The sequence below is a fragment of the Periplaneta americana genome, chromosome 16 (genome assembly GCF_040183065.1).
Source record: "Periplaneta americana isolate PAMFEO1 chromosome 16, P.americana_PAMFEO1_priV1, whole genome shotgun sequence".
Lineage (NCBI taxonomy): Eukaryota > Metazoa > Arthropoda > Insecta > Blattodea > Blattidae > Periplaneta > Periplaneta americana.
In genome coordinates, this window is record NC_091132.1 from 137,937,012 (window position 1) to 137,964,764 (window position 27,753).

General features: G+C 35.3%; 1 protein-coding gene and 1 long non-coding RNA gene across 4 annotated transcripts in view; one reads left to right on the top strand and one right to left on the bottom strand.

Annotated features, from left to right (window-relative positions):
- Window positions 1-3,026, bottom strand: part of LOC138691257 (uncharacterized) — a 166,370-nt gene extending 163,344 nt beyond the window's left edge. Inside the window, exon 1 of the long non-coding RNA XR_011329782.1 lies at window positions 2,890-3,026. This is a non-coding gene — a long non-coding RNA (uncharacterized lncRNA). The remainder of the gene's footprint in view (window positions 1-2,889) is intronic.
- The window catches only part of LOC138691256 (uncharacterized), a 112,399-nt gene extending 85,318 nt beyond the window's left edge, over window positions 1-27,081 (top strand). For all 3 annotated transcript variants that reach the window (XM_069813078.1, XM_069813077.1, XM_069813079.1), the window contains 4 exons: window positions 2,989-3,091; window positions 15,116-15,217; window positions 16,822-16,936; window positions 26,349-27,081. In XM_069813078.1, the coding sequence (XP_069669179.1) occupies window positions 2,989-3,091; window positions 15,116-15,217; window positions 16,822-16,936; window positions 26,349-26,531 (503 nt within the window). In that variant the 3' untranslated portion in view covers window positions 26,532-27,081. The remainder of the gene's footprint in view (window positions 1-2,988; window positions 3,092-15,115; window positions 15,218-16,821; window positions 16,937-26,348) is intronic.
- Window positions 27,082-27,753: the final 672 nt, after the last annotated feature.

Genomic DNA, 27,753 nt, shown 5'->3' on the forward strand with positions numbered 1-27,753 from the left:
GGACGTATCCACTCAGCATCGTGATGAATTTGTGGAGCTACAATGAGTATAGAAATCCGATTTCGCAAGCCATCTGTAGCGACCGGAAGGATCGTCGTGTTAACCACACGTTACCCCGTACTGATTGGTTGATCGTTCACCTCTGCCGAGGCATGTGAACGTGAGACGAGCAATCAGCTAGCCGATCTTGGCCCACTATGAGTTGTCACGCAATGGATTGTTTTTCTTTTTTAAGATAATTATGTAGTGCATACCTCTCTCTTCAAGTTCTTGAACGTATATGTATGTAAATATTTACAAAAATAAGCTTACGAATTGTACTGTAGTTGTGTACAATCGTGAGCACTAGCTTTTATGGAGAAATGCGTTTTTTGTAACTGCTAACTTTGCTAATAAAGAATAAGATTTTAAAATATAGCTTTGATATAATCAGATAAAATTACAGACTCTTAAAAAACACACTGTAAACACAAGTTGATAAAAATTGAAGTGGTGGAATGATATGTATCTTCATTTATCATTTTTACATTCAAGATTATCCTACTATAAAAGTAAGATAGTTATTTAAAACATTCAATTACAAAACAAGTGTAATCGTACAGCAAAATATTATTAAACGTCAGAGCTCTCATTTCCAAGATACCCCACTATAGACTTAATTAGTGATTAACATTAGAAATGTCATTTTAAAGACACTCCCTACTTACTATCAATCGAAGATAGCGAAATGTTAGGCCTATAAAACTTTTAGGACTGTCATTTTAAAGATAGCGTACTATAAATCGAAAGTGGTGATTTGAAACATTCAATTCTACATGTAAAATAAATGTAGTTATAAAGTAAGACATTATAAAAGTCATAACTCTCATTTTGAAGATACCCTACAGCAGGGGTCATCAGCTCGAAGCTCTATGGAGCGTGGACTACCTGCTCCGTTGCTTCGATGCCGTGCGGTTTAGAGCAATGACGTTATAGTTACTTACAAACAGTGTGTGCAAGTTTATAGGGTTCATCATCTTCTACTGTGGACATTTTAAATGTATGGGCTGTTCCATATGAAATCGATCAGTAAAAAACCTCGCATTTTTTAATACTCTAATTTTTCCCCTATTTATACAAGGTGCTGAGGACAGTGCATTTTCAAAAATATACTATCGAAAGTCAAACGGTTTCGTACTATTGAGCGACAAATTTAGCGTATTTTATAAAAACAAGCCTCTTTCAGCGCTCAGAACTCTGGAACCATTTACTGCAGAACATTGAACGGGAGCTCATTTTGAAGCTGACATTTGGTAGGTTATGTTAAGAAGTAATCCTTATTTTTATTGTATACAGAGAGACAGATAATCTGATTTTACTTACTTTTAGGCTTTTTGCCCATTTGTAAAAATGTAAAAAGTATTGAGAAAAAACCTTGCATTATTAAGAGGGGTTCGGCATTGTTTGCTTAGTGGCTCGGCAATAAGTTTCGAGGGTATTAAATAAATTATTTTCACACGCCTAGACCTGAACGGCGCAGTACCGCACGTACTGGCGAGAGCTGAAGATAAGCGAGCGTTGGGCGTCATTTTACTCCTGTGTTTATGAAAACTTGTGATAAAGCTAGCCCAGCTATGCGCTACTAGACGAAACATGACATGTTTGTCTCCTGGCCTTGCTTGTCTCGGCTAGCTCCCGCCTCACAGTCAGCTGGTTAGTTCACGCGCGTACTATTTATTTTCTTTATTTGATATTTTCAATACTTTCTGATCAACGGTGCACCAGTAAAAAATATGTTTATTTGTACTTTCAATGCGGAATATATTTTAAAAATATTTTTTCGTGGACAAAGGCATCTTAATGAAGAAAAATCTAAATTTCTCAATTTCCATAAAAAGTAAGAAAAACTGTTTACATGTCAATATAAACTTTAATTTCTCAGCATCAAAATAAACCATGATTTTGACCATTGGCTGAAAGGGTTTCGGAGCCACAACAGTTTAAAGTTGCTAATTTTACGAAAATATGATAAATTTAAATATTTTTAATTTAAACACTATGAAGTTCTGATGCCTCAAACTTTGCACAAAGTATTGTATCACAGTTGTCAACGGACAGAAAAAGTTTCATTGTATTTGAAAATTGCAAGGTCAATTTCCCTATATTTCGGTCGATTTGAGATGGAATAGCCCTATATTCTACATACTGTACCTAGTTTAATTCAGAAAGTGTGACATATAAGTTTAGTGTGTGTGCAAATCCAGAGGCAGTCTAGTTTAAAAAATATACAGTAGCTATATCACGATGAACTCCGTCGATTCATTACTCAGAATTGCTTTTTTCTAAGCAGCCACTAGAAGATAAAATTAGAATTGAAAATCTAAGACAATCAACACTATATCTCAATATTGTGCAGAAAGCAAAGAATGGTAAAAACTATGTGTACACTACAAAATTTATGAGAACTGTGACAGGATATGTTCTGCTTCCCTTGCCTATTATTCGTTAGCGGTAATTCATGATTTACGATAGGTGTCAAAAAAAAAAAAAAAAAAGAGAGAGAGGATAAATTTCAGAACACGGATACCTTCCTTTTCCTCTTACTCCAAAATTCCAATCTTGTGCACACAAAATAAATTATTGACACTGAAAAGTGCTTTTTCGTAAATATGATTATGCGAATACAACAAACACAGACAAATCTGCTCTTTTTAGTATTTTAAGAGAATTTTTAGTGATGTGTCCGTATACTGAAATGTTCCCAATATTTTGTAACAAGCTATGATTTTTAGGTATTAAACGCCACTGGTTATAGTTTTTGTTGAAACTATTCTGTACGGTTCTCGGATGCTAATTTCTCGCAAATGGTTCCCACACGTGTCAGAGCGATATTGTGTGCCAGCTACATACCAGATGTGTGACGTCCTTCGATGCAATCTGCCGCGGCACGCAAGCTGATAGATAAGCCGATCCTATCCTAACCCGTGCTGCGTTGTTTCTGTTGTTTAGTCAGAGATCGCCGGAGAAGTCGATCGAGGGCGTCTACCAGTTCTGTTCCAAGGAGTCGAACTCCGTCCAGCGTGTCTAGTGGTCGAACTACTCCATCTCCCGGGTAAGTACTGCACGACAATTGCTGTGACATGGACTCAATGCGTAGAGTATAAAGACCATGAGCATGAGCATCTTTCACTGAAGTTCTTCTACTCTCGAGATTATGCACAGACGTGTTCATTTAACTCAGTTTCCTTGCAATCACTACATAATTTTAGTTAAAAATGTTTATTATTATTATTATTATTATTATTATTATTATTATTATTATTATTATTAGTTATGAGTGCAATTTAACATTATTCTTGATATATAATCACTTTCTTATATTGGATTATCTTACTTTAGATTTTATCGACATATCAATTTTCGATCGATAGTTTCATTGTATATGAACGCGAATATTATCATACATTTTAGATCCAGAAAAAAAATGGCCCGTCTGAATTTTGTGAGTTCTAGCACAGTCTACTATATACAGTCGCGAAGCTTGAGGTGATTTTTTGCAAATCTCGTGATAAAGCGCTCCAAGCGGTTAGCAACTAGAAACAATAGACTGTCCACGGTCGACTTTGGACTGTGTCGTATTTCCATCGAGTGCTAGCTCGTTGCGTATTTCACATTGATGCTTGTGAAATGTTCGTTATTGGTTGTAATGAAAATGTTAATGGCTAAAATACAATAATTGGAATAATAATATTTTACTAGAGACGTAGAAAAATTAAGTTTGTTTTAATGAAATTTATTGATCACGTTTTATTTTCAATTCTGGTGGGATTATTATTGCTTAGGCCTACTTTTTTTTCAAAGGATATGTTTTTAATTATAGCTGTTAATTTTGTTGTTATTTTTATTTGTTACTTTACTAGAGACGTAGAAAAAGTCTGTTACAATAAAATGTATTGATCACGTTTTATTTCCAATTCTGGTGTGATTATTATTGCTTAACCTAACCCCACTTTGTTAACTACGTAAGCCTACACTACAAGTACCGGTACATGTAAGTTACTCCATTAATTCATATTTCCATTATTATTGTTGTAAAGGGAAATGCAAATTAACATTTATCGGTTTCATGGTTAATTATCGCTATAATCTTGAATGGGTGAAGCGATTATAGTAAATTTCAGTTCGTTTTGCACAAACAAAAATAATATTAACCTATTTCTTGCAGGTATCTTCCAGTTTATGATGAAATTTAATATACTTCATTAAAATAATAAATTAACTTTATGCATTTAATATTTCAATAATGGAAGGAAGGTGTTAATTTTTCCAAAAGAACACGACAACGAAAGTGTAACATATTTTGTCGTCTGCTAGGAGAGAGATCTGCGATGATAAGGCGATAGTAGCGATCCTAGTGGTGGGCAACTACCCATGTTTGCATTTTTACTACATATTGAGCTTCGCGACTGTATATAGTAGACTGTGGTATTAATTTGTATTTGATATGTCACCAATATGTTTTAAATGTTGATTAAATTAATTATACGATTACAAACGTAATATAGACTGAAAACGAAAATGATTATGACTTCATACTACCAACAAATACCAACAATAACAAAATTTTGCTTATGCAGTGTTATGAAGTCATGTTCATTTTGTTTTTTGTACAATAAATTATAATCGTATTAATCACTATTTAAAACATATTGGTGACCTATTAAATAGATTTACAAAGTAAAATTCAAGTGTCCCAAATTTTTTGCCTGCCAGTGTAACTTTGAACATCAGTGTACCACTGCTTTGGAGCATTGAGTATGCGCAATACGTTGAATCTAGAACCACAGTCTACTATATACAGTCACGAAGCTCAATACGTAGTAAATATGCATCCATAAATAGTTGCTGACCACTAGGATCGCTAATATCGCCCCTTTACAGACAATGCGAAATAGTGCCGGCACTATTATATATATATATATATATATATATTGCATTAGCTGGGAAATACCTTCCTGTAATACTATTCAAATAATACTGAGTTGAAATCTGTTGTTAAATAGTTGTTGTGTAAATCATGCTCTGTAAGGAGCTTCAAGAGTCGGGCAGTTTTTTGTCTGGGACCGTACATACGTGCAAGAAAGACTCGACAGCAGCGAGTCACAGTAAAAGTGTTTATTATTATTATTATTATTATTATTATTATTATTATTATTATTATTATTATTATTATTATTATTATTATTATTATTGTTATGACCAGACGCCACTTCGATCACTACTTGACCAGAGAAGTCACCGGCAGATATCAAGTAGGCTAAGTGCATTCGGAACTACGTTCGGATGTGGCTTCGTGGGATTTCGTCTTGGAACTATTTACATTATGAGTGTTTTCCGAGGTTTTCCCTAACTATAAGGCGAATTTGAGATAATTTCATGGAGCATCCTTGGACCTCATCTCACTAAAGGTAAGCGTTCACTACATCGTATCGCACTCCTCGTACGAATCGCACGCAACGGATATTTTAATTGCAGTGCGTTCACTTTAACGGCTCTACCTCATCGCCTTATCGGATTCCCTATCAGCTGTTTAAAACATGACGTTGTACTATATTGACATTGTTGAAAACAGAGGAGTTTGAGGTTAGGTCTATTAGCGAATAAGAATTTGTAATTACTTCATGCGTCTTAATTGAAGAGGAAGAAACGAAAGAGATATTGGTTACATAGTATATATGTAAGGAGAGACTTGATTACTGTAATGGGAGCGTCTCAAATTATATAATTCTTCGCAATTTTCTACAAGCGAAGTAAGTTTTCCGTTTGCCATTTTGGCGCGACACTGAACATGGCACAACATAACAGTAACAGTTGAGCAATTAAAATTGATTTATTAAAGAAGGCCATGATCGCACACATCGGAAAAGTTGCTCATCCGAGAAATGTGGACGGATTTGCCGAGAGGCGATGCGTGCGATAGGATGTAGTGAACGCGGTTACATAATAATTACAGCAAAGATAGTCTTTTTCCGATCCGTGCGATTCGTCCGATGAGTGCGATATGATGTAGTGAACGCTTACCTTAAATGTCATTTTGTTACCATCAATTCCAGCAACGCTAAATAACCTAACACCAGTAGTTGTTACAGCTTCGCTATATAACCGACGAAAATAAAAAAAAATAACCAGGGAGTTCCTCTATTATTAATGCCGAATAGTGTTTCAAAATCCTTTAAAAATATATAAACTAAATGAACCATGGAACAAAAATCGATTTTAAAAATGAAGCTGGATAAAAGTCGATTTTTTGTCAACTCTGCATCTTTTCGATTTCAAACGATAATGAAAGATTGAGTAGCCTGTAAACCGGAAGCAATAAACCGGATTAGGAAAGCCTGATAGATTCCGTAGCTTTGTAAACATCTCTCTTTTGGCAGCCGATAATTTTATCCAGATCGTTACATTTTGTAACTTAAAGCAACAGATTGGTTTGTGAATTCTAGATTAGTGAGTTTATACAAATTATGGCTGCAGTTTCCAGAGGTACGTAAGAAATTAAAATATTATAGTTATATTAAATTAGATTCGTTAAAATGCATGTCTCGTGCTTACATTTCATGTGATGACATACACATAAGTTATCTCAACCTTTCAGTTGAGGCATAAAAAGATTAAAGCAAGTTCAACCGGTAAACTGAACTAAGTGCTTTGGTTTAAATTGTGTTACCCTAAACTACCACCTGTCCTCGTGTTATTTTATTCCAGAAGCTGTAATCTCTTATCGAGCTCGTTTTATTACACTTTGGAAGGAAGGCATCGAATTAAATAAATATGGACACTTCTTCGCTTACGTTTTTAATATATTGGGCCAGAAATATGTTCAGAAAATGGAACTGTGGAAAAATTTCATGTTAAGGTTAGAACATTTTCTTTTGGGCTTTTCCAAAATACAAATCAGTATTTCGTTTCTTAATGTAATAAGCAATATCTCCTTGGAAACGTACATTTACTTACTATTATACAGCTGCTCTCGTAGTAGATGAACCAAACACCTCGCAAAGAATTTGCCTAATACTCAAATGAAATGAGAGATTAATCCATTTTTCAGAAGATATGCTTCGCGTCCGAGACAAACTTCAGGACTGAAGAAAGAGAGATGTCTTCCACTATCTCTACAGAGGTGACATGTTTTCTCCATATTTTTAGTATTTTTAGTAGGTTATTTTACGACTCTTTATCAGCATCTTAGGTTATTTAGCGTCTGAAAGAGATGAAGGTGACAATGCCGGTAAAATGAGTCCGGGGTCCAGTACCGATTGTTACCCAACATTTGCTCATATTGGGATGAGGGAAACCCCCGGAAAAACCTCAACCATGTAACTTGTCCCGATCGGGAATCGCGCTGTTCTTCAGTTGGTTCCGAAACAAAATATCAACAACGTGAGTAGGTTCCCCATGTTCAAATATCAACAATGTGAGTAGGTTCCCCATGTTCAAATATCAACAACGTGAGTAGGTTCCCATGTTAAAATATCAATAACGTGAGTAGATTCTCCATGTTCAAATATCAATAACGTGAGTAGTTTCTCCATGTTCAAATATCAACAACGTGAGTAGATTCTCCATGTTCAAATATAAAAAACGTGAGTAGTTTCCCGATGTACAAATATCAAGAACGTGAGTAGGTTCCCCATGTTCAAATATCAACAACGTGAGTAGGTTCCCCATGTTTAAATATCAACAACGCCAGTGGGTTCCCCATGTACAAATATCAACAACGTAAGTAGGTTTCCCATGTACAAATATCAAGGACGTGAGTAGGTTTCCCATGTACAAATATCAACAACGTGAGTAGGTTCTCCATGTTCAAATATCAACGTGAGTAGGTTCTCCATGTTCAAATATCAACAACGTGAGTAGGTTACCCATGCTTAAATGTCAACAACGTGAGTAGGTTCCTCATGTTCAAATATCAACAATGTGAGTAGGTTCTCCATGTTCAAATATCAACAAAGTGAGTAGGTTACCCATGTTCAAATATCAACGATGTGAGTAGGTTACCCATGTTCAAATATCAACAATGTGAGTAGGTTCTCCATGTTCAAATATCAACAACGTGAGTAGGTTCCCCATGTTCAAATATCAACAAAGTGAGTAGGTTCTCCATGTTCAAATATCAACAACGTGAGTAGGTTACCCATGTTCAAATACCAACAACGTGAGTAGGTTACCCATGTTCAAATGTCAACAACGTGAATAGATTCTCCATGTTCAAATATCAACAACGTGAGTAGGTTCCCCATGTTCAAATATCAACAACGCAAGTAGTTCCAAGTCTGTGTGGGACGGGGATGTTAATCGATCATGTAGCAGAGTACTGGCAGTATTCAAATATCAACAATGTGAGTAGGTTCTCCATGTTCAAATATCAACAACGTGAGTAGGTTTTCCATGTTCAAATATCAACAACGTGAGTAGGTTCCCCATGTTCAAATATTAACAACGCAAGTAGTTCCAAATCTGTGTGGGACGGGGATATTAATCGATCATGTAGCAGAGTACTGGCAGTGTTCAAATATCAACAATGGGGATGAGGTAGTTATTATTGCCTATAACGCCACCTATAAATAATCGATCATGATCCTTGACTCCATCTACGTTAAAATATAAATATCAATTATAAGTTTCAGTGATTAGCAGAGTAGTGGCAAATGATTAGCAGAGTAGTGGCAATGGAAGTATAGCACAGCCGTATTGCAGTTAATGATGTATTTCACTACTATGCTCAGTGAAAAGAGAAATAAACTCTTAGCGGTCAATGATCACAAGTTCGGTTTTCAGAAAAAGAGTATGTAAATGTTTCGTGAAAGTTTCTGATCAGATATTATAATGAAATGCAACGTCGACCATACCACGACACGAGTGATATTGCAACTTTAAGTAAAGTTATTCGACGCAACGTGTCCGCCAAGCACAAAACATTTTTAACCTACTTACAAAATTGTACTACTGTAGACAGTAGTTGGCAGTTCTAATTCTGTATAAAATGGGAAGGAAATGTTTTCTGGCTTAGTCTAGCACGGGAACCAATTGCAGTGTATAGATGAAATCAACCTGGAACCAATTCGGGTATAGCTCTGGGACGAACTGGGAACCGATTAACAGACTTGGGAACTAATTCCAGTACGCCCGGGAATCGAACCCGGGCCACCTGGTTTTGCTGCCAGACGCGCTAACCGTTTCTCCATAGGTGTGGACTTATAGCATGTTATTGTTATACAGGGTGATTCATTATTACGTGTAAATACTTTGTGTGTGTAATGTAGAGGTGAAACTAAGACTAAAACGTTCTATACAACTTTTTCTCAAAACCTTTAATTTCAGAGTTAACGCCATTTTGCGTGGAACTCGCGCTCTCAAAGAAAGGATAACACGCCAAATGTAATCTAATTATCACTTTCGTATAGTCCATTTGGACTTCAGTACAAAAACAACCAAAGTCACTAAATCCATATCCTCGGCAGTCCACTTATGCACGTTTTATGAATTAAAACCAAACACAGTAAAGAATGTAAAGTGATTTCTTCTAGACTTTGTTACACATTTGCATAATTCTTAGTGTAATGCATGTTAAAAGTGCTGTCCCTCGCCGCCTTAGTGATCTCTGAACGTTACACAGCCCGTTCAACTCATTACGAACAATTCCACTTGCATGTTCAATTCGCTGTTGTAGTACTTCTACGTTAGGTACAGCAGAGGCATACACTAACGATTTCAGGCGGCCCCAAAGGTAGAAGTCCAGAGGGTTTATGTCCGGTGATCTGGCTGGCCAAGGAGTTGGCCCTGCGCGGCCTATCCATTGGTCTGGATACGCAGCATTGCAGTAATGCGCAGGAGCACCATCGTGCATAAACCATAAGTTCACTCGCGTTGCAAGAGGGATATCATGTAGCAGACCATGCAATTCGCGTTCCAAGAATGCGCTGTAGATTTTCCCATTCAACCGCAGAGGTAGAACTCAAGGTCCGAGTAAGTGATTCCCCACAATACCACACCAAATGTGTGGGAGAACAGTAATGCCTATGCAGTTACCACGACGTAGGTGCCATCTACTGGAACTCTGGAATTAAAGGTTTCGAGAAAAAATTGTATAGAACGTTTTACTCTTAGTTTAACCTCTACAATACACACACAAAGTATTTACACGTAATAATGAATATTAGCGTATTCCCCCAATCTTAGAATTTCTGCGCATGTGGTAGTCAAAACATTTCAAATCTATGCTAATGACGTTAGGAACTCCATGCGATGTTATATAATTACGATAATCCATAGAAATGATGAGAATATTTTAACATTCTCTAAAATTATACTGTATTTCGTCTTACAGTGAACATATTGACTCGCATATTTGCGTTTGAAGGGTTCTTTTTTCTCAATTTCATGAAAATTTTGCGCACAAAGATCATAAAATTTCATACAAATAGATCGATTTCTAGCTGTTATTAATTTTGTCCAACTACCTTTACATTTTTGACCACTGCACAGTATCCAGTTTTTCAATAGACTATTGCTGTTATTATTATTATTATTATTATTATTATTATTATTATTATTATTATTATTATTATCATCATCATCATCATCATTATCATCATCATCGTCATCATTATCATCATTATCATCATTATTACTGTCTTCCTTCTCCTCACACACTTCAGTGGATGACTCTGATCTACGAAGCTCATCTAATCCAACTGATTAGGAACTTTCGCGAAATATTGTTTGTAAAATTGAAAGAAACAATCTGCATTTGATAAAGGGTACATCGACACATAGAATATGTTACCTAGTTATTCTTTATGTAGTTTTTATTTTGAAAATTGTATATTTTACAAGTGGGTACGATTTAAGCAACCTCTAGGTACGATTTAGGAAACTAGGCGCACAAATCATACCACTTGTAGAGTTTTGAATAATGTCTTTTAATACAATTGATAATTATTTTATGCTCGACCATGCCGAAATGTAGTAATTATACACCTGGTAGTAGCCCTTTAATGCACCTCATTAAAGTACACCTATTCATTATAATTCAGTTGTTCAGCCAATGGAAAATCACCATTGTACCATTATAAAACCGCAAGTATCGATTATTCTCGGATATGCAATCGAAAGACAATTAGCGAAAAGTCACGGAGGCTGGAAATCCAATACTGTCGCAGAAGATTATGTTCTGTTACTATAATAATTAGCGTTAATTGTAAATAATATTCAAATAAATTCAATTTGTCATCTCCTTTTTCAATTCTAAATCAATTTCCAGGTTATATCAAGACTAATGTTCATGTTATTCTCTAGATTATATCAAGGTCGATGACATTCGTCCCTCGGAAAAAATCAATGCTTTCGCGTCTGCGCACATCTTACAATTCAGGTTAGTTCCGCTTCTCACTTACATTACCAACATGAATACTTACGAATAATTTCAAGTTAGAAATATGGTCGAGCATAAAAAGTCGTATGAAATTTGCCTATAATGGTAATTAAGACGCTCGTATGAAAATTATGAAACTCGCTTGCGCTCGTTTCATAAACAAACATACTCGCGTCTTAATTACTACCATTATAGACTCCTTGCATAATGTACTATTGTCCAACTACCTTTGCATTTTCGACAACTGCACAGTATCCAGTTTTTCAATAGACTATTGCCGTTGTTATTACTATTATTATTATTATTATTATTATTATTATTATTATTATTATTATTATTATTATTATTAACATCATCATCATTATTACTTCCATCCTTCATTTCACTTCAGTGGATGACTCTGATCTACGAAGCTCATCTAATCCAGTTGATTAGGAACTTCCGCGAAATATTATGTTTGTGAAATTGAAAGAAACAATCTGCATTTGATCAAGGGTACATCGTCACTTAGAATATGTTACCCAGTTATTCTTTATGTAGTTTTTATTTTGAAAATTGTGTATTTTACAAATGGGTACGATTTAAGCAACCTCTAGGTACGATTTAGGAAACTAGGAGCACAAATCGTACCACTTGTAGAGTTTTGAATAATGTCTTTTAAAACAACTGATAATTATTTTAAAATTCAGAAAAAAATATATTTTGTGTCACAAGGTACTGTCTCAATGTTTAACAGTGTATGCTATTAAAATTCCTTCCCATTTATAAATAACTAAAGAAAAATTGAAAAGTGGTACGATATAGGCAATCTTCCCACTTATTCGTGGGTATTAACGTTGTCGTCACTACATGCGACATCATCAGATACCATAATTGTATTCACAATATAATCTCTGTTTATATATATATATATATATGCCCTTGATGTCAAAAGTTAAAAACTTAACTTAATACACATAAATAGGTATAAAACTACAAGTCTTCATGATTTAAAAAATTAAAATTTCGGAAATATCATGCTAATGTATTAAATATGAAGACTTGCTTACATGCAAATTTGACTGTTATGTCATACAAATTTACTGTGGATATAATGAAGTAACCATTTGAACCTGATATTATATTGATATGTTCATGTCAAATACACAAGTATTAAATTACAATTCAGGCGTTGAAGCGTTTGTTTTATATCTATTTATGTATCTTAGGTTAAGCTTTTAGCTTTTAACTTTTAACATCAAGGGCATATATATACAGATAATAATAATAATAATAATAATAATAATAATAATATTATTAAACTGCCCCCCCATTGAGGGTAGCCCTTACGGACTCAGCATATCCTCAAAAAAATTATTATACATCTGTAAACATAGATATTAAATTTTAAAGAAGGGAAACAAAGAAAAGGGCGTGAAAAATTATAATTCCTATTCCTGTGGCACCATGTGATTAATTAGGATTTGGCAGGATTTTTTAACACATTTAACACAATGTCATCACTCAGAGATGTTGGCAGAGCAAACTGCCGTCAAAACTCTTCGAAAAAAGCTGGTATAGTCCCTCGAGCACCTATGAGCAAGCCGAATACCTCAACGTGAATTAAGGCATATTTCAGCTTGAAATAGTTGACTGTAGGCTCATAGATCAACTTCTTCTCATGGTGGACCTCGGCTGACTGATGACATTCTACTTAAAACGTATCGTGGGGTCCACAATGATGCCCTGTTTAGTGTCAGCATTGTACGCTAAAATATCTACTCGTCTCGTTGAACCATTTTCAGCTAGACAGGAGATTTCTTCTTCTACTATTCAGCCCTTATTTCTTAATACGGCAGCAATTTTGGATCTTACAAGATAATGTCTAGAGTTCCTCAAGAGCAATCCCTGTTCACAGAATCCCAAGACGTGTGCTAAAGTTTCAATCTCCGGACAGCCATGTATGCACCGGGTACCGTCGAGAGATCTGCCGGGAACGGAACGAACAGCTGCTAAATTTGCTGTCATTTTCAGGCTAGATATCCATTCACTAGTCGAAAGTCCTTTCTTGTTTGCAATCCAACTGTTGGCGGCTGTTACTTCGTTATACATCTCAACACCTTTTCCCCGTCCTGAAAGGGTCTTCCATGATTCATATTCACGACCTCGCAATTCTTCTCGAAAATTTCGAATTGTAGGTTTAGTAAACTCTTCGGGAAAAGAAAGTCAGAGGGAATCACACGACGATTTGAGTTCGACATCTAAAGGCTGGTTCACAATAAACCGGAAACGAGAATCGGAACGGAAACGAAAACGGTAAAATTGTAAAATGTGTTCATTGAATGTGAGCATTCACAATTAACGAAAAGCTTGCCGGAGCCCAGGATCGGGAACGGAGAGTTGGCCAAGTTTCAACTTCGGCGTTCACGTTTTCGATCACAGCCCACTAGATTCATTCTATTGCAATCTAAAAGCTATTTTGTCGTCATATATTTTGTAGCAAGAAGACCGTGACATAACCTATGCATTATTTTGTTCTGTGCTGTGCATCATGGAGCAAGTTATATTTCATGAGATTCTAATTTTGAGTGTTGAGGAAAATTCTCACGTTTACGATAAGCGGCGCGCCTCGTATAAAGATGAGAAAATCAAGGGGAATACTTGGCTTTCAATAGCTGCATTTTTGAACACCGATCGTAAGTGAATAATATTTTATTACTATATTGGTTGTATTACACACTACATATTCATGCTTCAATTCAATAACTACTGTTGTGTTCATTTTTGTTCTATTACAAATGTTTCTTCTCTAATTATTTTACGTTATTGTAGACTTAAAATAGGTTGTGATAATAAAGATGCATAGGCATATTTATAGTACCGTACCTAATGAAAGTCCACACCTGTGGAGTAACGGTGAGCGCGTCTGGCTGCGAAACCGGGTGGCCCGGGTTCGAATCCCGGTCGGGACAAGTTACCTGGTTGAGGTTTTTTCCAGGGTTTTCCCTCAACCCAATATGAGCAAATGCTGGGTAACTTTCGGTGCTGGACTCCGGACTCATTTCACCGGCATTATCACCTTCATATCATTCAGACGCTAAATAACCTAGATGTTGATACAGCGTCGTAAAATAACCCAATAAAAAAAACCTAATGAAATGTTTCAGTTGAAATCTCGAAGTTGGTTAACGTATGTTTATGTTGGATGCCTTGTACTCATGAGAGAACGCCATTGGTCAATTATACACAAATAACATCAGGATGCGTAATATCGACTTTACATATCGTTATTGACATGCATAACGATATGCATAGTCGTCTACGTTCTCGGTTTATTGTGAACCAAAAATTTTCATATTCTCGTCCTCTGCTTCTCGTTTTCATTCTGGTTCTCGTTCCCGGTTTATTGTGAACCAGCCTTAACTGTCTCATCATGTTAACATGCGGATTATCTGCTCTGAATACTCCCATTTAAATGAATCTATTTTAACATTATTTCCGTTCTCGTTCTCGTTTCCGTTCCCGGTTTATTGTGAACCAGCCTTAAGCTGCAAAAATCTGAACTGTCATTGTCTCGTCTTTTTTTACAGTATATTATTAATTAATAGTTTATACGTTATTACTATATTTCTGTACCATATAAAACAGAACTTTTGTGATATATTTTACACATACAAAAATAAATTTATGAATTAAAACAAGTGTGTTCTATTTGTACAGGCCTCAACTGCAGCTCTCTGACAGAGCGATGTCAGAAGAAGTGCTGACTACGTCCCATGAGACGCCGAGTCGACGGCAGTGTCTACCACACTGCAGATGCAAGTAAGATCGCACGCCACGGCAGCCTTAACCTTGTCACGCCTAATTCTGGAAGAAGTGCTGCTATTAGGATTAATTTCTTTCAATGGCAGGATACGTCAGACGTCTATTTGTAAATACAATCTAACAGTCATTTTAATTAAGTTTATTACTAAAGTTGTGACAAATGGTAAACAAATGATACTTAATGTAGGAATGCAAAGTCTTTATTCAACTCATGAAATGATCATTTGCTACAAAAAGGGTCAGACATAATAAGTGGTCCTAATACTTGCAAATTCTAATATTGCACATAAAAGAAGCAAGTACAGATCGAGAGGTGAGACCTGGCATGTGAGTTACGTGGGAGAGAGAAGAATTGGAGATCATAACAAAGTTTGTTTCGGTTTTATTAATATTAGGCGAATCTACCGACACGGAAATTCAATTCATTCTAAAGCCACAGTCTAGTATATACAGTCACAAGGCTCAATACGTAGTAAATACGCATCCATAGATAGTTGCTAACCACTAGGATTGCTGCTATCGCCTCATTACAGACAATGCGAAATAGTATCTGCACAGTCTATTGTTCCTAGTGCCCCCATAAACTTGAGCTTCGTGACTATATATACTAGACTGTGCTAAAACATTGTTTTCCCTTTCCATACCCACTAGCGATATAGCCACTGTACGTGATAAAGTTACAGGCCAGGTCTTGCGGCCTCAGCTATACTATTTTTATTCTGTAATAGTGTCATGGTTAAGGTTCCATTCTGATTAGGGAAATATAAATTTAAGTCCTACTGAAGGAATCCTTACGAATGAAAATGAAAAAAAAAATCGAAAATATTATTATTATTATTATTATTATTATTATTATTATTATTATCATTATCATTATTATTATTATTATTATTATTATTATTATTATTATTATTATTATTATTATAAGAGAGATGAAGTTACAGGAGAATGGAGAAAATTACACAACACAGGACTGCACGCATTGTATTCTTCACCTGACATAATTAGGAGAGACGTAGATGGGAAGATAATATTAAAATGGATTTGAGGGAGGTGGGATATGATGATAGAGACTGGATTGGTCTTGCTCAGGATAGGGACCTATGGCGGGCTTATGTGAGGGCGGCAATGAATCTCCGGGTTTCTTAAAAGCCAATAAGTAATTATTATTATTATTATTATTATTATTATTATTATTATTATAAGAGAGATGGAGTTACAGGAGAATGGAGAAAGTTACACAACACAGAACTGCACGCATTGTATTCTTCACCTGACATAATTAGGAGAGACGTAGATGGGAAGATAATATTAAAATGGATTTGAGGGAGGTGGGATATGATGATAGAGACTGGATTGGTCTTGCTCAGGATAGGGACCTATGGCGGGCTTATGTGAGGGCGGCAATGAATCTCCGGGTTTCTTAAAAGCCAATAAGTAAGTATTATTAGTATTATTATTATTATTATTATTATTATTATTATTATTATTATTATTATTGCTACTATTACATAAATAATATATAATTATGTTTATATAGTCATATATATTATTAAATATTTATTCATTTTATTAAAAAAATGTTTTTATGCAATGCACAGATACCAAATGGCGTGCTGGCTAGAACCTCGGTCTATTCCTGTTCAGTACTCGAGTACAATAATTATACAACTCGGATCTACAAAGAAGAGATACCTTGAAGAGATTACTTTTCAGGTTTGTTCTGGTTCATTGATAAATAAGACTCATATAACGAATAGTGTAGAAAAACTCTTATAGTACGTGGTCTGATAGCGGTGTTGCCAGTTCTAAAGACGAATTAATAAGCTGACATAGACCTGTCTACCTCTATACCAGACCTGCAGAACTGTAGCTCCTGAGAGCGACTGTTTCCCTCCACTTTCTTACCCCACCCACCTTTTCTATCAGTGCGGTCATGACGTTCTAGTTACGCTCGGCTGCATCAACATTCTTTCTCGCGGCGGCAGGTATACAATACGCTATCAATTACAAATGTACAGATAATAAAATCCTTAGGAACATACCTTTAGAAAGTAAGAGAAAAAAGAATGAGGGAAATAAATAAATTAAAATATACGTAAAATAAATTTTAAAATGTATGTGTGCATATAATGTAAGAAGGTCTCCTTATGTAATATATCGTCCTAATACTAGTAAAGCCGATTAAATCCACTTTTTGTGTAAAATAAGTTAAGTACAGTCCCCGACTTGTCTTTCCGTTCTCTGTATTCTACTAAAATGAAATTATTCCGAAATGTTGCATGCAGGCAACAAACCAATTACATTATTTGAAGAATTTATTATGATTTTTCGTGCATTAATAAAGTTTTAATTTCTGTTTTTACAAAACTTGTATTACTGGTCTTAACTGGTTTTACTAATAATAGGACGATAAATAAATTGTACGTTGATAAGTGAGTGATAGCTATATGATCGGATGTCAATGCTGTCATTCAACATTGTAACGCACTCTAGCCAAATAAATAAATAAATAAGTAAAAAGTAAATAAATAAATAAGTAAATATGTAAATAAATAAATAAGTAAATAAATAAGTAATTAAGTAAGTAAATAAGTAGGCCTAAATAAGTAAGAAAATAAGTAAACAAACAAAGAAATAATACGGTACTGCAGTTTAAAGAGAACTGGAACATGGCAAAATCTAAACCCGTGAAGGAATACTACAGAGACATCATTTTATTTTTACTAACATTTTTAATATTAATCTGGCTATACCTTTCTATTAACGACTGAAACAGGAAACACCGTTTGCTACCCCTTCCACGACTGGAGTAGGTATAGGAGGGAAGAAAAGTAGTTCATCCATTTACGTAAACTAGGAAATAACGCCATTTTGAGTTTAATAATTTTCATTAGGTTTTTTTTAAATCAAAATACAGTACTGTATTAACACTTAGTGTTTTTACTCACAAATTGAGCTATCCATTCGGACGTATTCATTATGCAGTGTATATTGTACTGTTACAGCACATTAGCGTACAATATAGAGAATGAAGTTAAATTGTAAATTATCATAATATGGATATTTAAACACATTTTTGAAAATGGTGGTCATTCATTTCGATACAGGCTTCAGTTCTTTTGTGCATATTATCACATTATAGACTATTGTACCTAATTCCAATTATCAGTTTCGTCCTTCGTACAAGTAACTCATGTTGAAATAATTCTGTACCTACTCTATAAAAGAGTACCTTACGTACTGTAAATTTAATCTTAACTTCTGCCCGATCCGAAAAGATAAAATTACTCAGAAATGCTATCTACTGTCCGTTCAAGTGGTTTTGTCGCGGGGTCGTAGAAAGGGGGGGGGGATCACGTGACAGTTAATTACTTAACGAGGCCCTTTTATTTAAGTTATTTTAAACATTTGTGTAATATTACGTAGACCTCCAATTCCTAACAGAAATTAATGTTTTCAGAAAAGAGCTAAGATAGCCCAGCTATTAGACTTTACAGAGGAGCGAACAGAAGCAGGTGGGGGAAACCGGGATGCGACGTAGGCAAACGGACGACAGTACCGGTGCGAAAATATGATTCAATATTGAAAGCTCTTTCGTCACTGAAAACGCGAACATATTTCTGGAACGTACTGTACTCACTCAGTACTGCTCACGCGCCCTCGGCTCTGTGTCGTGAACGGTTGGAAGTTTACTAGTAGAAGGGGTGGGAGTGAAGTACTTTCAAAAACTCAGGTACAATAAAAATTGAAGTAAAAATAAAATTATGTCCCTGTACTTCCAAAGGAAATGGAAATATGATTATTTTGTTGTTGAAGAAGAAATAATTGCTTGTTTACTGTGTCCCATCCAATTTATTTCTATTTGTCATTTCAATATTAAACCACATTTCAACAAAGTCCATATTAAACTTTATGGAATACACAAACTTTCGGGTAAGTTCATTATTACGAACTGTAGCTATATTGATTATTTATTTATATATTGTAAAATTAAGGACATCACTCTTTGCGTTCATTTTGAATTGAAATTAATAGTGACTTTCAAGGTTCATTACTTAAATGTTATAAATTTGTTTCTGTAGGTGATGATAGGAGGAAAGTTTTCGAAAATCTAAAGCAGGTTAGGTGCAAAGAAATCTCAAAGAAACTACCGACAGGAAATCTAGCATAATTGTAAACCTTGAAACGAGATAACGCATTATAAAAGCAATGAATTTATTACAATCCTTTTTGAAAATTACATGCCGCCACTGATCGGCCAGAGAATGTAAATAACTCTACGCGGAAGTCGATCATCCCCAATAGAAATGGAGTGAGGCTGACGTCATATTTCCCCTACTTACGAGTTCTGCAGGCCTGGTCTATACAATAGATTTATTGCTATGCGAGTTCAAGGGGAGATGGTTTTCAAAGGCAGTTTAAAGTTTCCGAGAAGTTTTGCTAATATGTACTATATTTGTTCATCAAACTTGTTCTCAGTGTTGTAATAAGCGTAGAAATGTCATGGTTCGCCGCAAAATTTTACTGAAAACGAATATAAGAGCACTGAAACTGCGAAAACTATAGTATAGTTAAACAGATAAAAAAATCGCACACAATGCCAGTTCCCATCTCACACGTGATACTGGTAGTAGGAATTTAAACCATATAAACTGGACTCCATAATGCGTAATGTGCACACCATGTTACGGGCTCGGCTATGAAGGACAACTCTAGTTCCGTATTTGCCAGTCTTTTTAGGGCGTTAGGGAAGTAAACTCCAGTCTTCCCCCTTTGCGTTTAATACTAGTTTGTGACACGGTGAACTGCTAACAAAAGCTAAGCCTTGCCTAGCCTACTCAGCAAAATTTTAACTAATGCAAGTAATCTTGCGCCACAACAATCACTCATTTGAAACGTCACCACCACCATCACCACCACCACCGCCACCACCACCACCACCACCACCACCACCACCACCACCACCACCACCACCACCCATCATAGACGCCGACTTTGGAGGCAAGACTGCACAAAGTCTGAGAGCCCACCGCTGTGGAGTAATGGATAGCATGTCAGACCGTGAAGCCAGTGGGGCCGGGTTCAAATCCTGGTTGGGACAATTTACCTGGTTGAGGTTTTTCTAGGGTTTTTCCTCAACCATTTAAGAGCAAATGCAGGGTAACATTTTTGGCGCTGGGCCCTGAATTAATTTCGCTGGTATCACCTTTATTTAATACAAGATGGTGGAAGCGTATTATCTAGCGAAATTTATAAACTTGTACTTGCAATTTGGGAAAAGGAAATTGTACCAGAACAATGGAAGGAGTCCATAATCGTACCTATTTTTAAGAAGGGGGACAAGACTAACTGTAGTAACTTTCGAGGAATATCACTTTTGTTGACGTCGTACAAAATTTTGTCTAATATCCTTTTGAGAAGATTAACTCCATATGTAGATGAAATTATTGGGGATCATCAGTGTGGTTTCAGGCGTAATAGATCGACTATTGATCAGATTTTTTTATTCGACAGATATTGGAGAAAAAATGGGAGTATAATGGTACAGTACATCAGTTATTTATAGACTTCAAAAAGGCGTATGACTCGGTTAAGAGAGAAGTTTTATATAATATTCTTATTGAATTTGGTATTCCCAAGAAACTAGTTTGATTAATTAAAATGTGTCTTAGTGAAACTTACAGCAAAGTCCGTATAGGCCAGTTTCTATCTGATGCTTTTCCAATTCACTGTGCACTAAAGCAAGGAGATGCACTATCATCTTTACATTTTAACTTTGCTGTAGAGTATGCCATTAGGAAAGTCTAGGATAACAGAGAGGGTTTCGAGTTGAACAGGTTACATCATCTGCTTGTCTATGCGGATGACGTGAATATGTTAGGAGAAAATCCACAAACGATTAGGGAAAATGAGTCATTCCACGTCAAATAGCACAAAATTATACAAATTTTGACCTTCATATTTCTGATTGCGTTTATATTTTTTTTTACCAACTCTATAAGTCTAATAAACCAAGAAGTGTACTTTTATTTCCTCCTAAGTCCACATGTTTTTAAAATATTGCATGTTAAAATTCGTTAAAAATGTCGCACAATCCAATATTTAAAGCGTCATATTTCCGAGGATATTTATGTTAAATTTTTTTGAAAAATGTATTTAAAAGCTTAAAGTACTGTCATTTGTTAAATATTTAATAACTAATTTTAATATAATTATTACAAATTTTTATTTTTTTATGATTCAATTTTTAAAACTTAGATATCAATGTGAAATAGCCGTATTAAAAATATAAAAAAATGCCTACTAGGTGCACTGAAGTATTCTTAATAATTCCAGAAAAAATCACAATGGGATCTCCAATAGTTTAATGGAAATTTAATTACTTACGACGCAATGTGTAGCGGTCGGTGCAGCAGCAGTTGTCGGGAGGCGCTGGGAGGTTTATCGGCGCTGGATGATCGACTGAACGTTGCAAGATTACACACAGTAGGGATCAAGTCACTCGAGAAAACACTGCTAATTTACTTATTATGATATCCTCAAATATTTGTACATTATGCTTTTTAAACGTTTGTTTTCATTCACACTACACTTTAAATTTTCATTCGCCTACCTTCTTTCTTGAAAGAAAATTGTTTTACTAGGCCTAAATCTTCAGTTTTTGACAACGGAATGAAAGAATGTAATTTCTAATGTACCAGTTATTGGTTTTAGATTGTGGTATCTGGCCTGCAAATTTTCAGTGTGGTTTTTGTGCTTATTCAATGGACAAAATATAAATGACACTTTAGAAATATTTTTTGTGACCAATCAAACAGTTTTTTTTTTTTTTTGTTGGTGTTGTGCTCTCGTTGCAAGTCTTTTAACAGTTCCTCCAATGCCACCACATGGACTTTTACCATGCGACGTTGCAAAGAAGTGTCATTCAGCACTAATTCCATAATAGTCTTCATGTAAGCAAATATTTTTAAAATTCTTTTTGTTTTTGTATTGTTAACTTGATCCATCGGAAAAGTAAATGATTTTTTTTCATATCGTTGAATTCTTGCTTTAAGAAGTTGATTGCTTCGGATTAAAAACAATGAAAGGAATCGGTGTCATGTTTCATGCTTTCTGAGATGACGACAATATTTTTGTGACGAATTTCTGTATCTTCTTTGAAATATACTACGAAAGGATGTATTGTGTCTTGTCATTTTTTCCAATGCACACCTTGTACTCAATCTTGTATTACAAATGAATAATTTTCAGAAAAGTCTGCAATAGGCCTAACTATGTAATTTTCAGGTTGTACATTTTCTTTGCATTCCGTCAAAAATAAAATATGGCGACTTTTGAAGGGATGACGATGCATCTTCTACATGAAAAACTTTACTTGCTTGGAAGCCTTTTATTTTTTTTAACTTTTCACGGGGGTATCGTTTTCGTTGTAGTTTTCTTTTCTTGATAGGGGATTCTATTGACATCAAACTCTTGTTTAATTCCTCAATATTGGTGATTTCTAGCGCTGTATCCATAGATCTGTTAGAATAAGAACTGGGATAATCACTCTCTCTGCCCGCATTTTTATTTGATTCGTGTTTACTAATATCACAAGAACTACCGGCTTCACATAAAATTTCATCTGACCTATCTGGAAGTTGATAGATTTTTTACGGAACGAATCACATATTCGCACATTCAAAGACTCCTTTAAATTGAGCTTTATCAATAAATCGCGACTTATGCGTCTTAGAGTTTTCTTTTTAAAAGCGTGATTAGAAAGGTCAAATGGATTTAAACATTTGTTATATATTACGCGTTCTTTACCGTCACTGATGTTGTATACAAGTCACGTCACTCCGTGAAATTCAAACCCTGACTGATTATTTTTCTCTTCTATATTTTGTCTCCTGCCATCTGTTTACTGCCATAAAGTTTACTGCCGTACCCAGCCTTGCTATCTTTAAACACTTCGCTATATTACAGTATAAACATACAGCATTGTGAAGGGCTCCCCCTCTTAGCTGTTCTGACAATAATAAGATAACTTTAGATATTTACTGTTCCTTAAGGTATTGATAATTTGATGAATTAATGCATTTCTTTCGTAGTGTTGCGAGATCAGATATTATATGCAACGGGGGATTTCGTAAAAATTGCCGCCGACAGCCTTCTAGTCTATCTATAGCTGCAAGTAGTACATTAGCTGGGAATCGCGAGCGCGTGCATGCCTCCGGAAAATAAATTGTTACAAATGTATGTGTGGAGATCCCACATTTCTAAATGCAGTAGTTTACAGATAATACATCAGCGAACAAGTCCACAATTTTTTCAGATTTTTAACTTGGCTATTTAATATAGTAATTATGCTTTGAAAAAGAAATGATTAAAAAATACGCCAAATTTTAAATTTATTAGTGATAGGCCTAAAGTAATAAAAAGTGTTGTATTTAGTCTTTAAAATGCGCCAAACCGCAAATCTCAATTATATGTAGACAGAGAGTTCCAAGTGAGTTTATGTAACAGTGCGCGCATAATTTGCGTAATTTCGGCTACAGATTTATTATTAGTATAGATGTATGTGTATATAACAAAGAGAAATGCTTCAGTATATAAATTATCACTACGGACAATAAGGGGGCTATGAATTAAATAATCGTAGACAGAAGATAATATAATTAAAAGCAATTGAATAACAATGCTTGTAGTACTTTATTGCCTAGAGAACGAAGAAGAGCACAAGACGATAGTTTATTTCAGCAAGATTATGTCCCTGCTTATTATGGAGGAAGGTAGTGAATTACTTGTACCAAGAATTTCCAGGACGATGGATTGGCATAAGAGGAAGTAATGAACGGCTACCGAGTTACTGGTCTCAAACTAGTACATTGTTTCTCGTGGAGCTATTTGAAGTGGAGGGTCTACCAGAACCAAACATGATGCCTAGGAAGAGTTAAGACGAAGAATTTATCATGGATGAGATAGCCTACATCAGATCAATCGATTAGTGTTGCTAAAAGCATTAAACTATTTCCAAGACAGATTTATGTAATGTTTGGCAATGAATGGAGGCCATTTCGGACTCCTTTTGTGAGGTGATATAAACATTTGACACAATTAGAATGTTGTTAAAAAGTTGTCAATGGTTTTTCTTTCTTTAAATATTATCCACTGCATTAATATGGTAGTTAAATTTCAATGGTGTATATCCATTTTCTAAGCCATCAATTTCTTCTTTTTTATTATTATCTATATATTTGAGACGTGAAGAATCCAAAAATATAAAATAAGTAGCCCTATACGTTGCTATTTAAAAAAAATCGGACTCCTTGGCATACCATTTATAAATTTAAAACATATTTTTTTAACATGTTCAAAAGTTATTTTTTCACTCAATATAATTCTTCATACAATTCAAAATAGGAAAGATACAAGTAATGTTCATATAGTACTTTTTACTCATACTATGTAATGAAACCCATTCGTAGAAAAATTGCTGCGTAGCATAATAGCTGTAGCCACAGGCATAGCTCAGGTGGTAGCGCGTTTGCCTGTTAATACGGAGTTGCGCTCGGTCGTGGGTTCTATTCCCACTTGGGCTGATTACCTGGCTGGGAGGTTTCCCCAAATCTATAGGTAATCTATAGCGAATCCTCGGCCTCATTTCGCTATCACCAATTTCATTGGCGCTAAATAACCCATTAGTTGATACAGCGTCGTTAAATAACTAAGTAAAAAAATAGCATGTAGCGAAGTTTTGTTCGCCTGTATTTTTCCCTTAAATGTGATATGAACTTGAATCACGAATTAAATTGTTAGCGATTAATTCCATCCATCGTCATCATCATCCAAAACATGCATTTAATTTTGACCACAAAACGCAGCAAAAAAATCTCTTCTTTAACAAAGGAAACCGGATGGTGTATTCACTCACAAATTCAAAACTATAGATCTCACAACTCAAGTAATTTTCAAAAAATCCGCTCAGTGAACAAAATCTATGTTATAGTACATCTTCTGTCATTATACTATACCATTAGAATTACAGAGGGTCGTACTGAAAGTCATGAACAACACATTGCTATAATATAAATTTCAACAATATAACAAAAACGATTATAAATATGATCATAATCTACAGACTTTACACTATGTATTGATATATTGTGACGTCATTAACTTCTATCATGTGACCACAGGCAATGTTTGCAAAATGGTCGACAGCGATGGTTCGTTTCGACAGCGTGCTATCATTCAATTCCTCGTTAAAGAAGAAAAATCTATTGCTGAAATTCACCTCAGACTCCAGCGTGCATACAGAGCTGTGAGCATAGGCGCCAGCAGTGTTTGGAGATGGGTGAAACATTTCGAAGGTGGGAACACAAGCATCCAAGATGACCCTCGTAGCGGTCGCCCTCGAACTGCCACGATGGAACGCAACAAGGAAGGAGTTGATGAGTTCTGGGATATTTCTTGAACTTGAACAGACCATAAATGCTGTCCGCTATATTCAGACAGTTTTGAAGCTACGTCATGCATTGCGCGAGAAACGCCCTGGAAAGAAGAACATCCTCCAACATGATAACGCGTGGCATGACACTGATCGTGTCACCGATGGAGAAAATCAGAACATTTGGGTGGGAAACTCTTCCGCAATCTCCTTACAGTCCCGACTTGGCACCCTCCGACTACCATCTTTTCGGTTCTGTAAAGGAGCAACTGCGAGGTCAATGCTACGAGACGCTGGAGGACATCCGGAAAGCAGTGCATCAGTGTCTTCGGGAAGATGAAACGGACTTCTACAGCAAGCGAATTTTCAAACTTACAGAACGGCGAGAAAAATGTGTGCAAAGACTATGTTGAAAAATGACAGAAAAGTCTGTAGATTAAGATGATGTATTTGGTTTGTCTAAAAAAATAAAAATTAAGATTTATAACAATGGGTTGCTGATGACTTACAGTATGCCCCTCGTACATATGTCCCTTATATAAATTCGTGATAAATTTAAATAAAAATATCACGAAATTAACTTGTCACAAAATTAGCCGAGTTTGCCCTATATAATTTACTGTTTCGACTACTATTATAGACCAGCAAGTTGTAGTGTTTCTTTCTAAATGCAATGTAACGTTTATCTTTCAGAAACGACTTGTTCCGAGACAGTTTTCTGAGGGCATGGAGGTTGCAACAGATCCATTATGCCGCTGCTTCTCGTCAAAAGTGACAATTCCTTGCGAGTCTCCAGTGGCAAATGTTATTAGCCTTGAACCTCAGCAGCAACAGCTTCCAGAGAATGACACACTCCCACCGACAACAGTTTTATAACCTTATTGTTTACGACTTGACTACTCCACTGCCATAAACAAGAAACGTGTCAGTTTAATCACTATGAAAATTGTATCATAAATGTTATTTGCTAGTCACCAAGAAAGTGATGCCAAGGAGACATACCATGGACAAAGATGTGAAGTTTATGTGATGTTAGTGCTTTTATATAATAAGTATCGTCTTATATAATGACGTCTACAAGACATATGTATGTAAAGATTTCCCAATTTTAACACCTGAAATAGACACAGACGTTGTCTATTATGTAAAAATGTTACTAAATCAAATTTGGTACTCTGAGCATTTACTTAAAGTATTTGAAAAGGGACAATAAAGATACGTGCAACAAGATAGTTGACATAATCTTCACCAAGTTTAAATATCACCACTACGTCATCAACACCAGCCACCATTGATTACAAGATGAACTTTTAGACTTATCTTGAGTTTCATGATTACAAGAATCGAACTTTTAGACTTATCTTGAGTTTCAAGATTAAAGGAATGTTCTGTATATTGTAATAAAGGCATGATTTACATTTTGTAATCAATATTCTTTGTAGACTTCCTCGAACTCTGCTACCTTTGGGTCTGTAGATGAAAATATTTTCTGTTATCTGCAGTGATGTCATTCAGCCCGTTCGTACCAGTTCGTCCGAACCGCTTGTTAAATGCAGTAGCGGCTGGTGATCAAAATCCTCGGCGAGGCCAGATGCAACTAGTTTAAGTGCCTCCGATAGGAAATATTTATTTATATTAATTATTATTGTTATTATATTATTAATATTATTATTAATGAAAAATAATAATTTCACTCACCTAATTAGCTGTTATGCTGTGAGTTTCAGTGATTGGTTCATTGTGATGAAGCAACCCATATTATGTGTTGAAAATCCCGTTTCTTTCTTTTCTTTTTATTTTTTCTCTTGACAGCAAGGCCAACAGAGAAGTTTATTTTGCACCACATTACACTTAACCATTTATGTTGCCCATACCAGGATGCAATAGAAACTCGCGTTTTAAGATTATCCGTCAGAAAAATTGTCAGCGATGTCGTAGGTATCTCGATAGACTCTCTCTTTATTTAAAACTTCTTTCTTTCAATATTATTTCTTCTCGAAAAAGGACACTTTAACAATGAATTAACTACACCAGCATTATTTCTCGCATTTGTTTTTGTTTATATTTTCCCGAAATACATAACATTGGCCCAGATTCA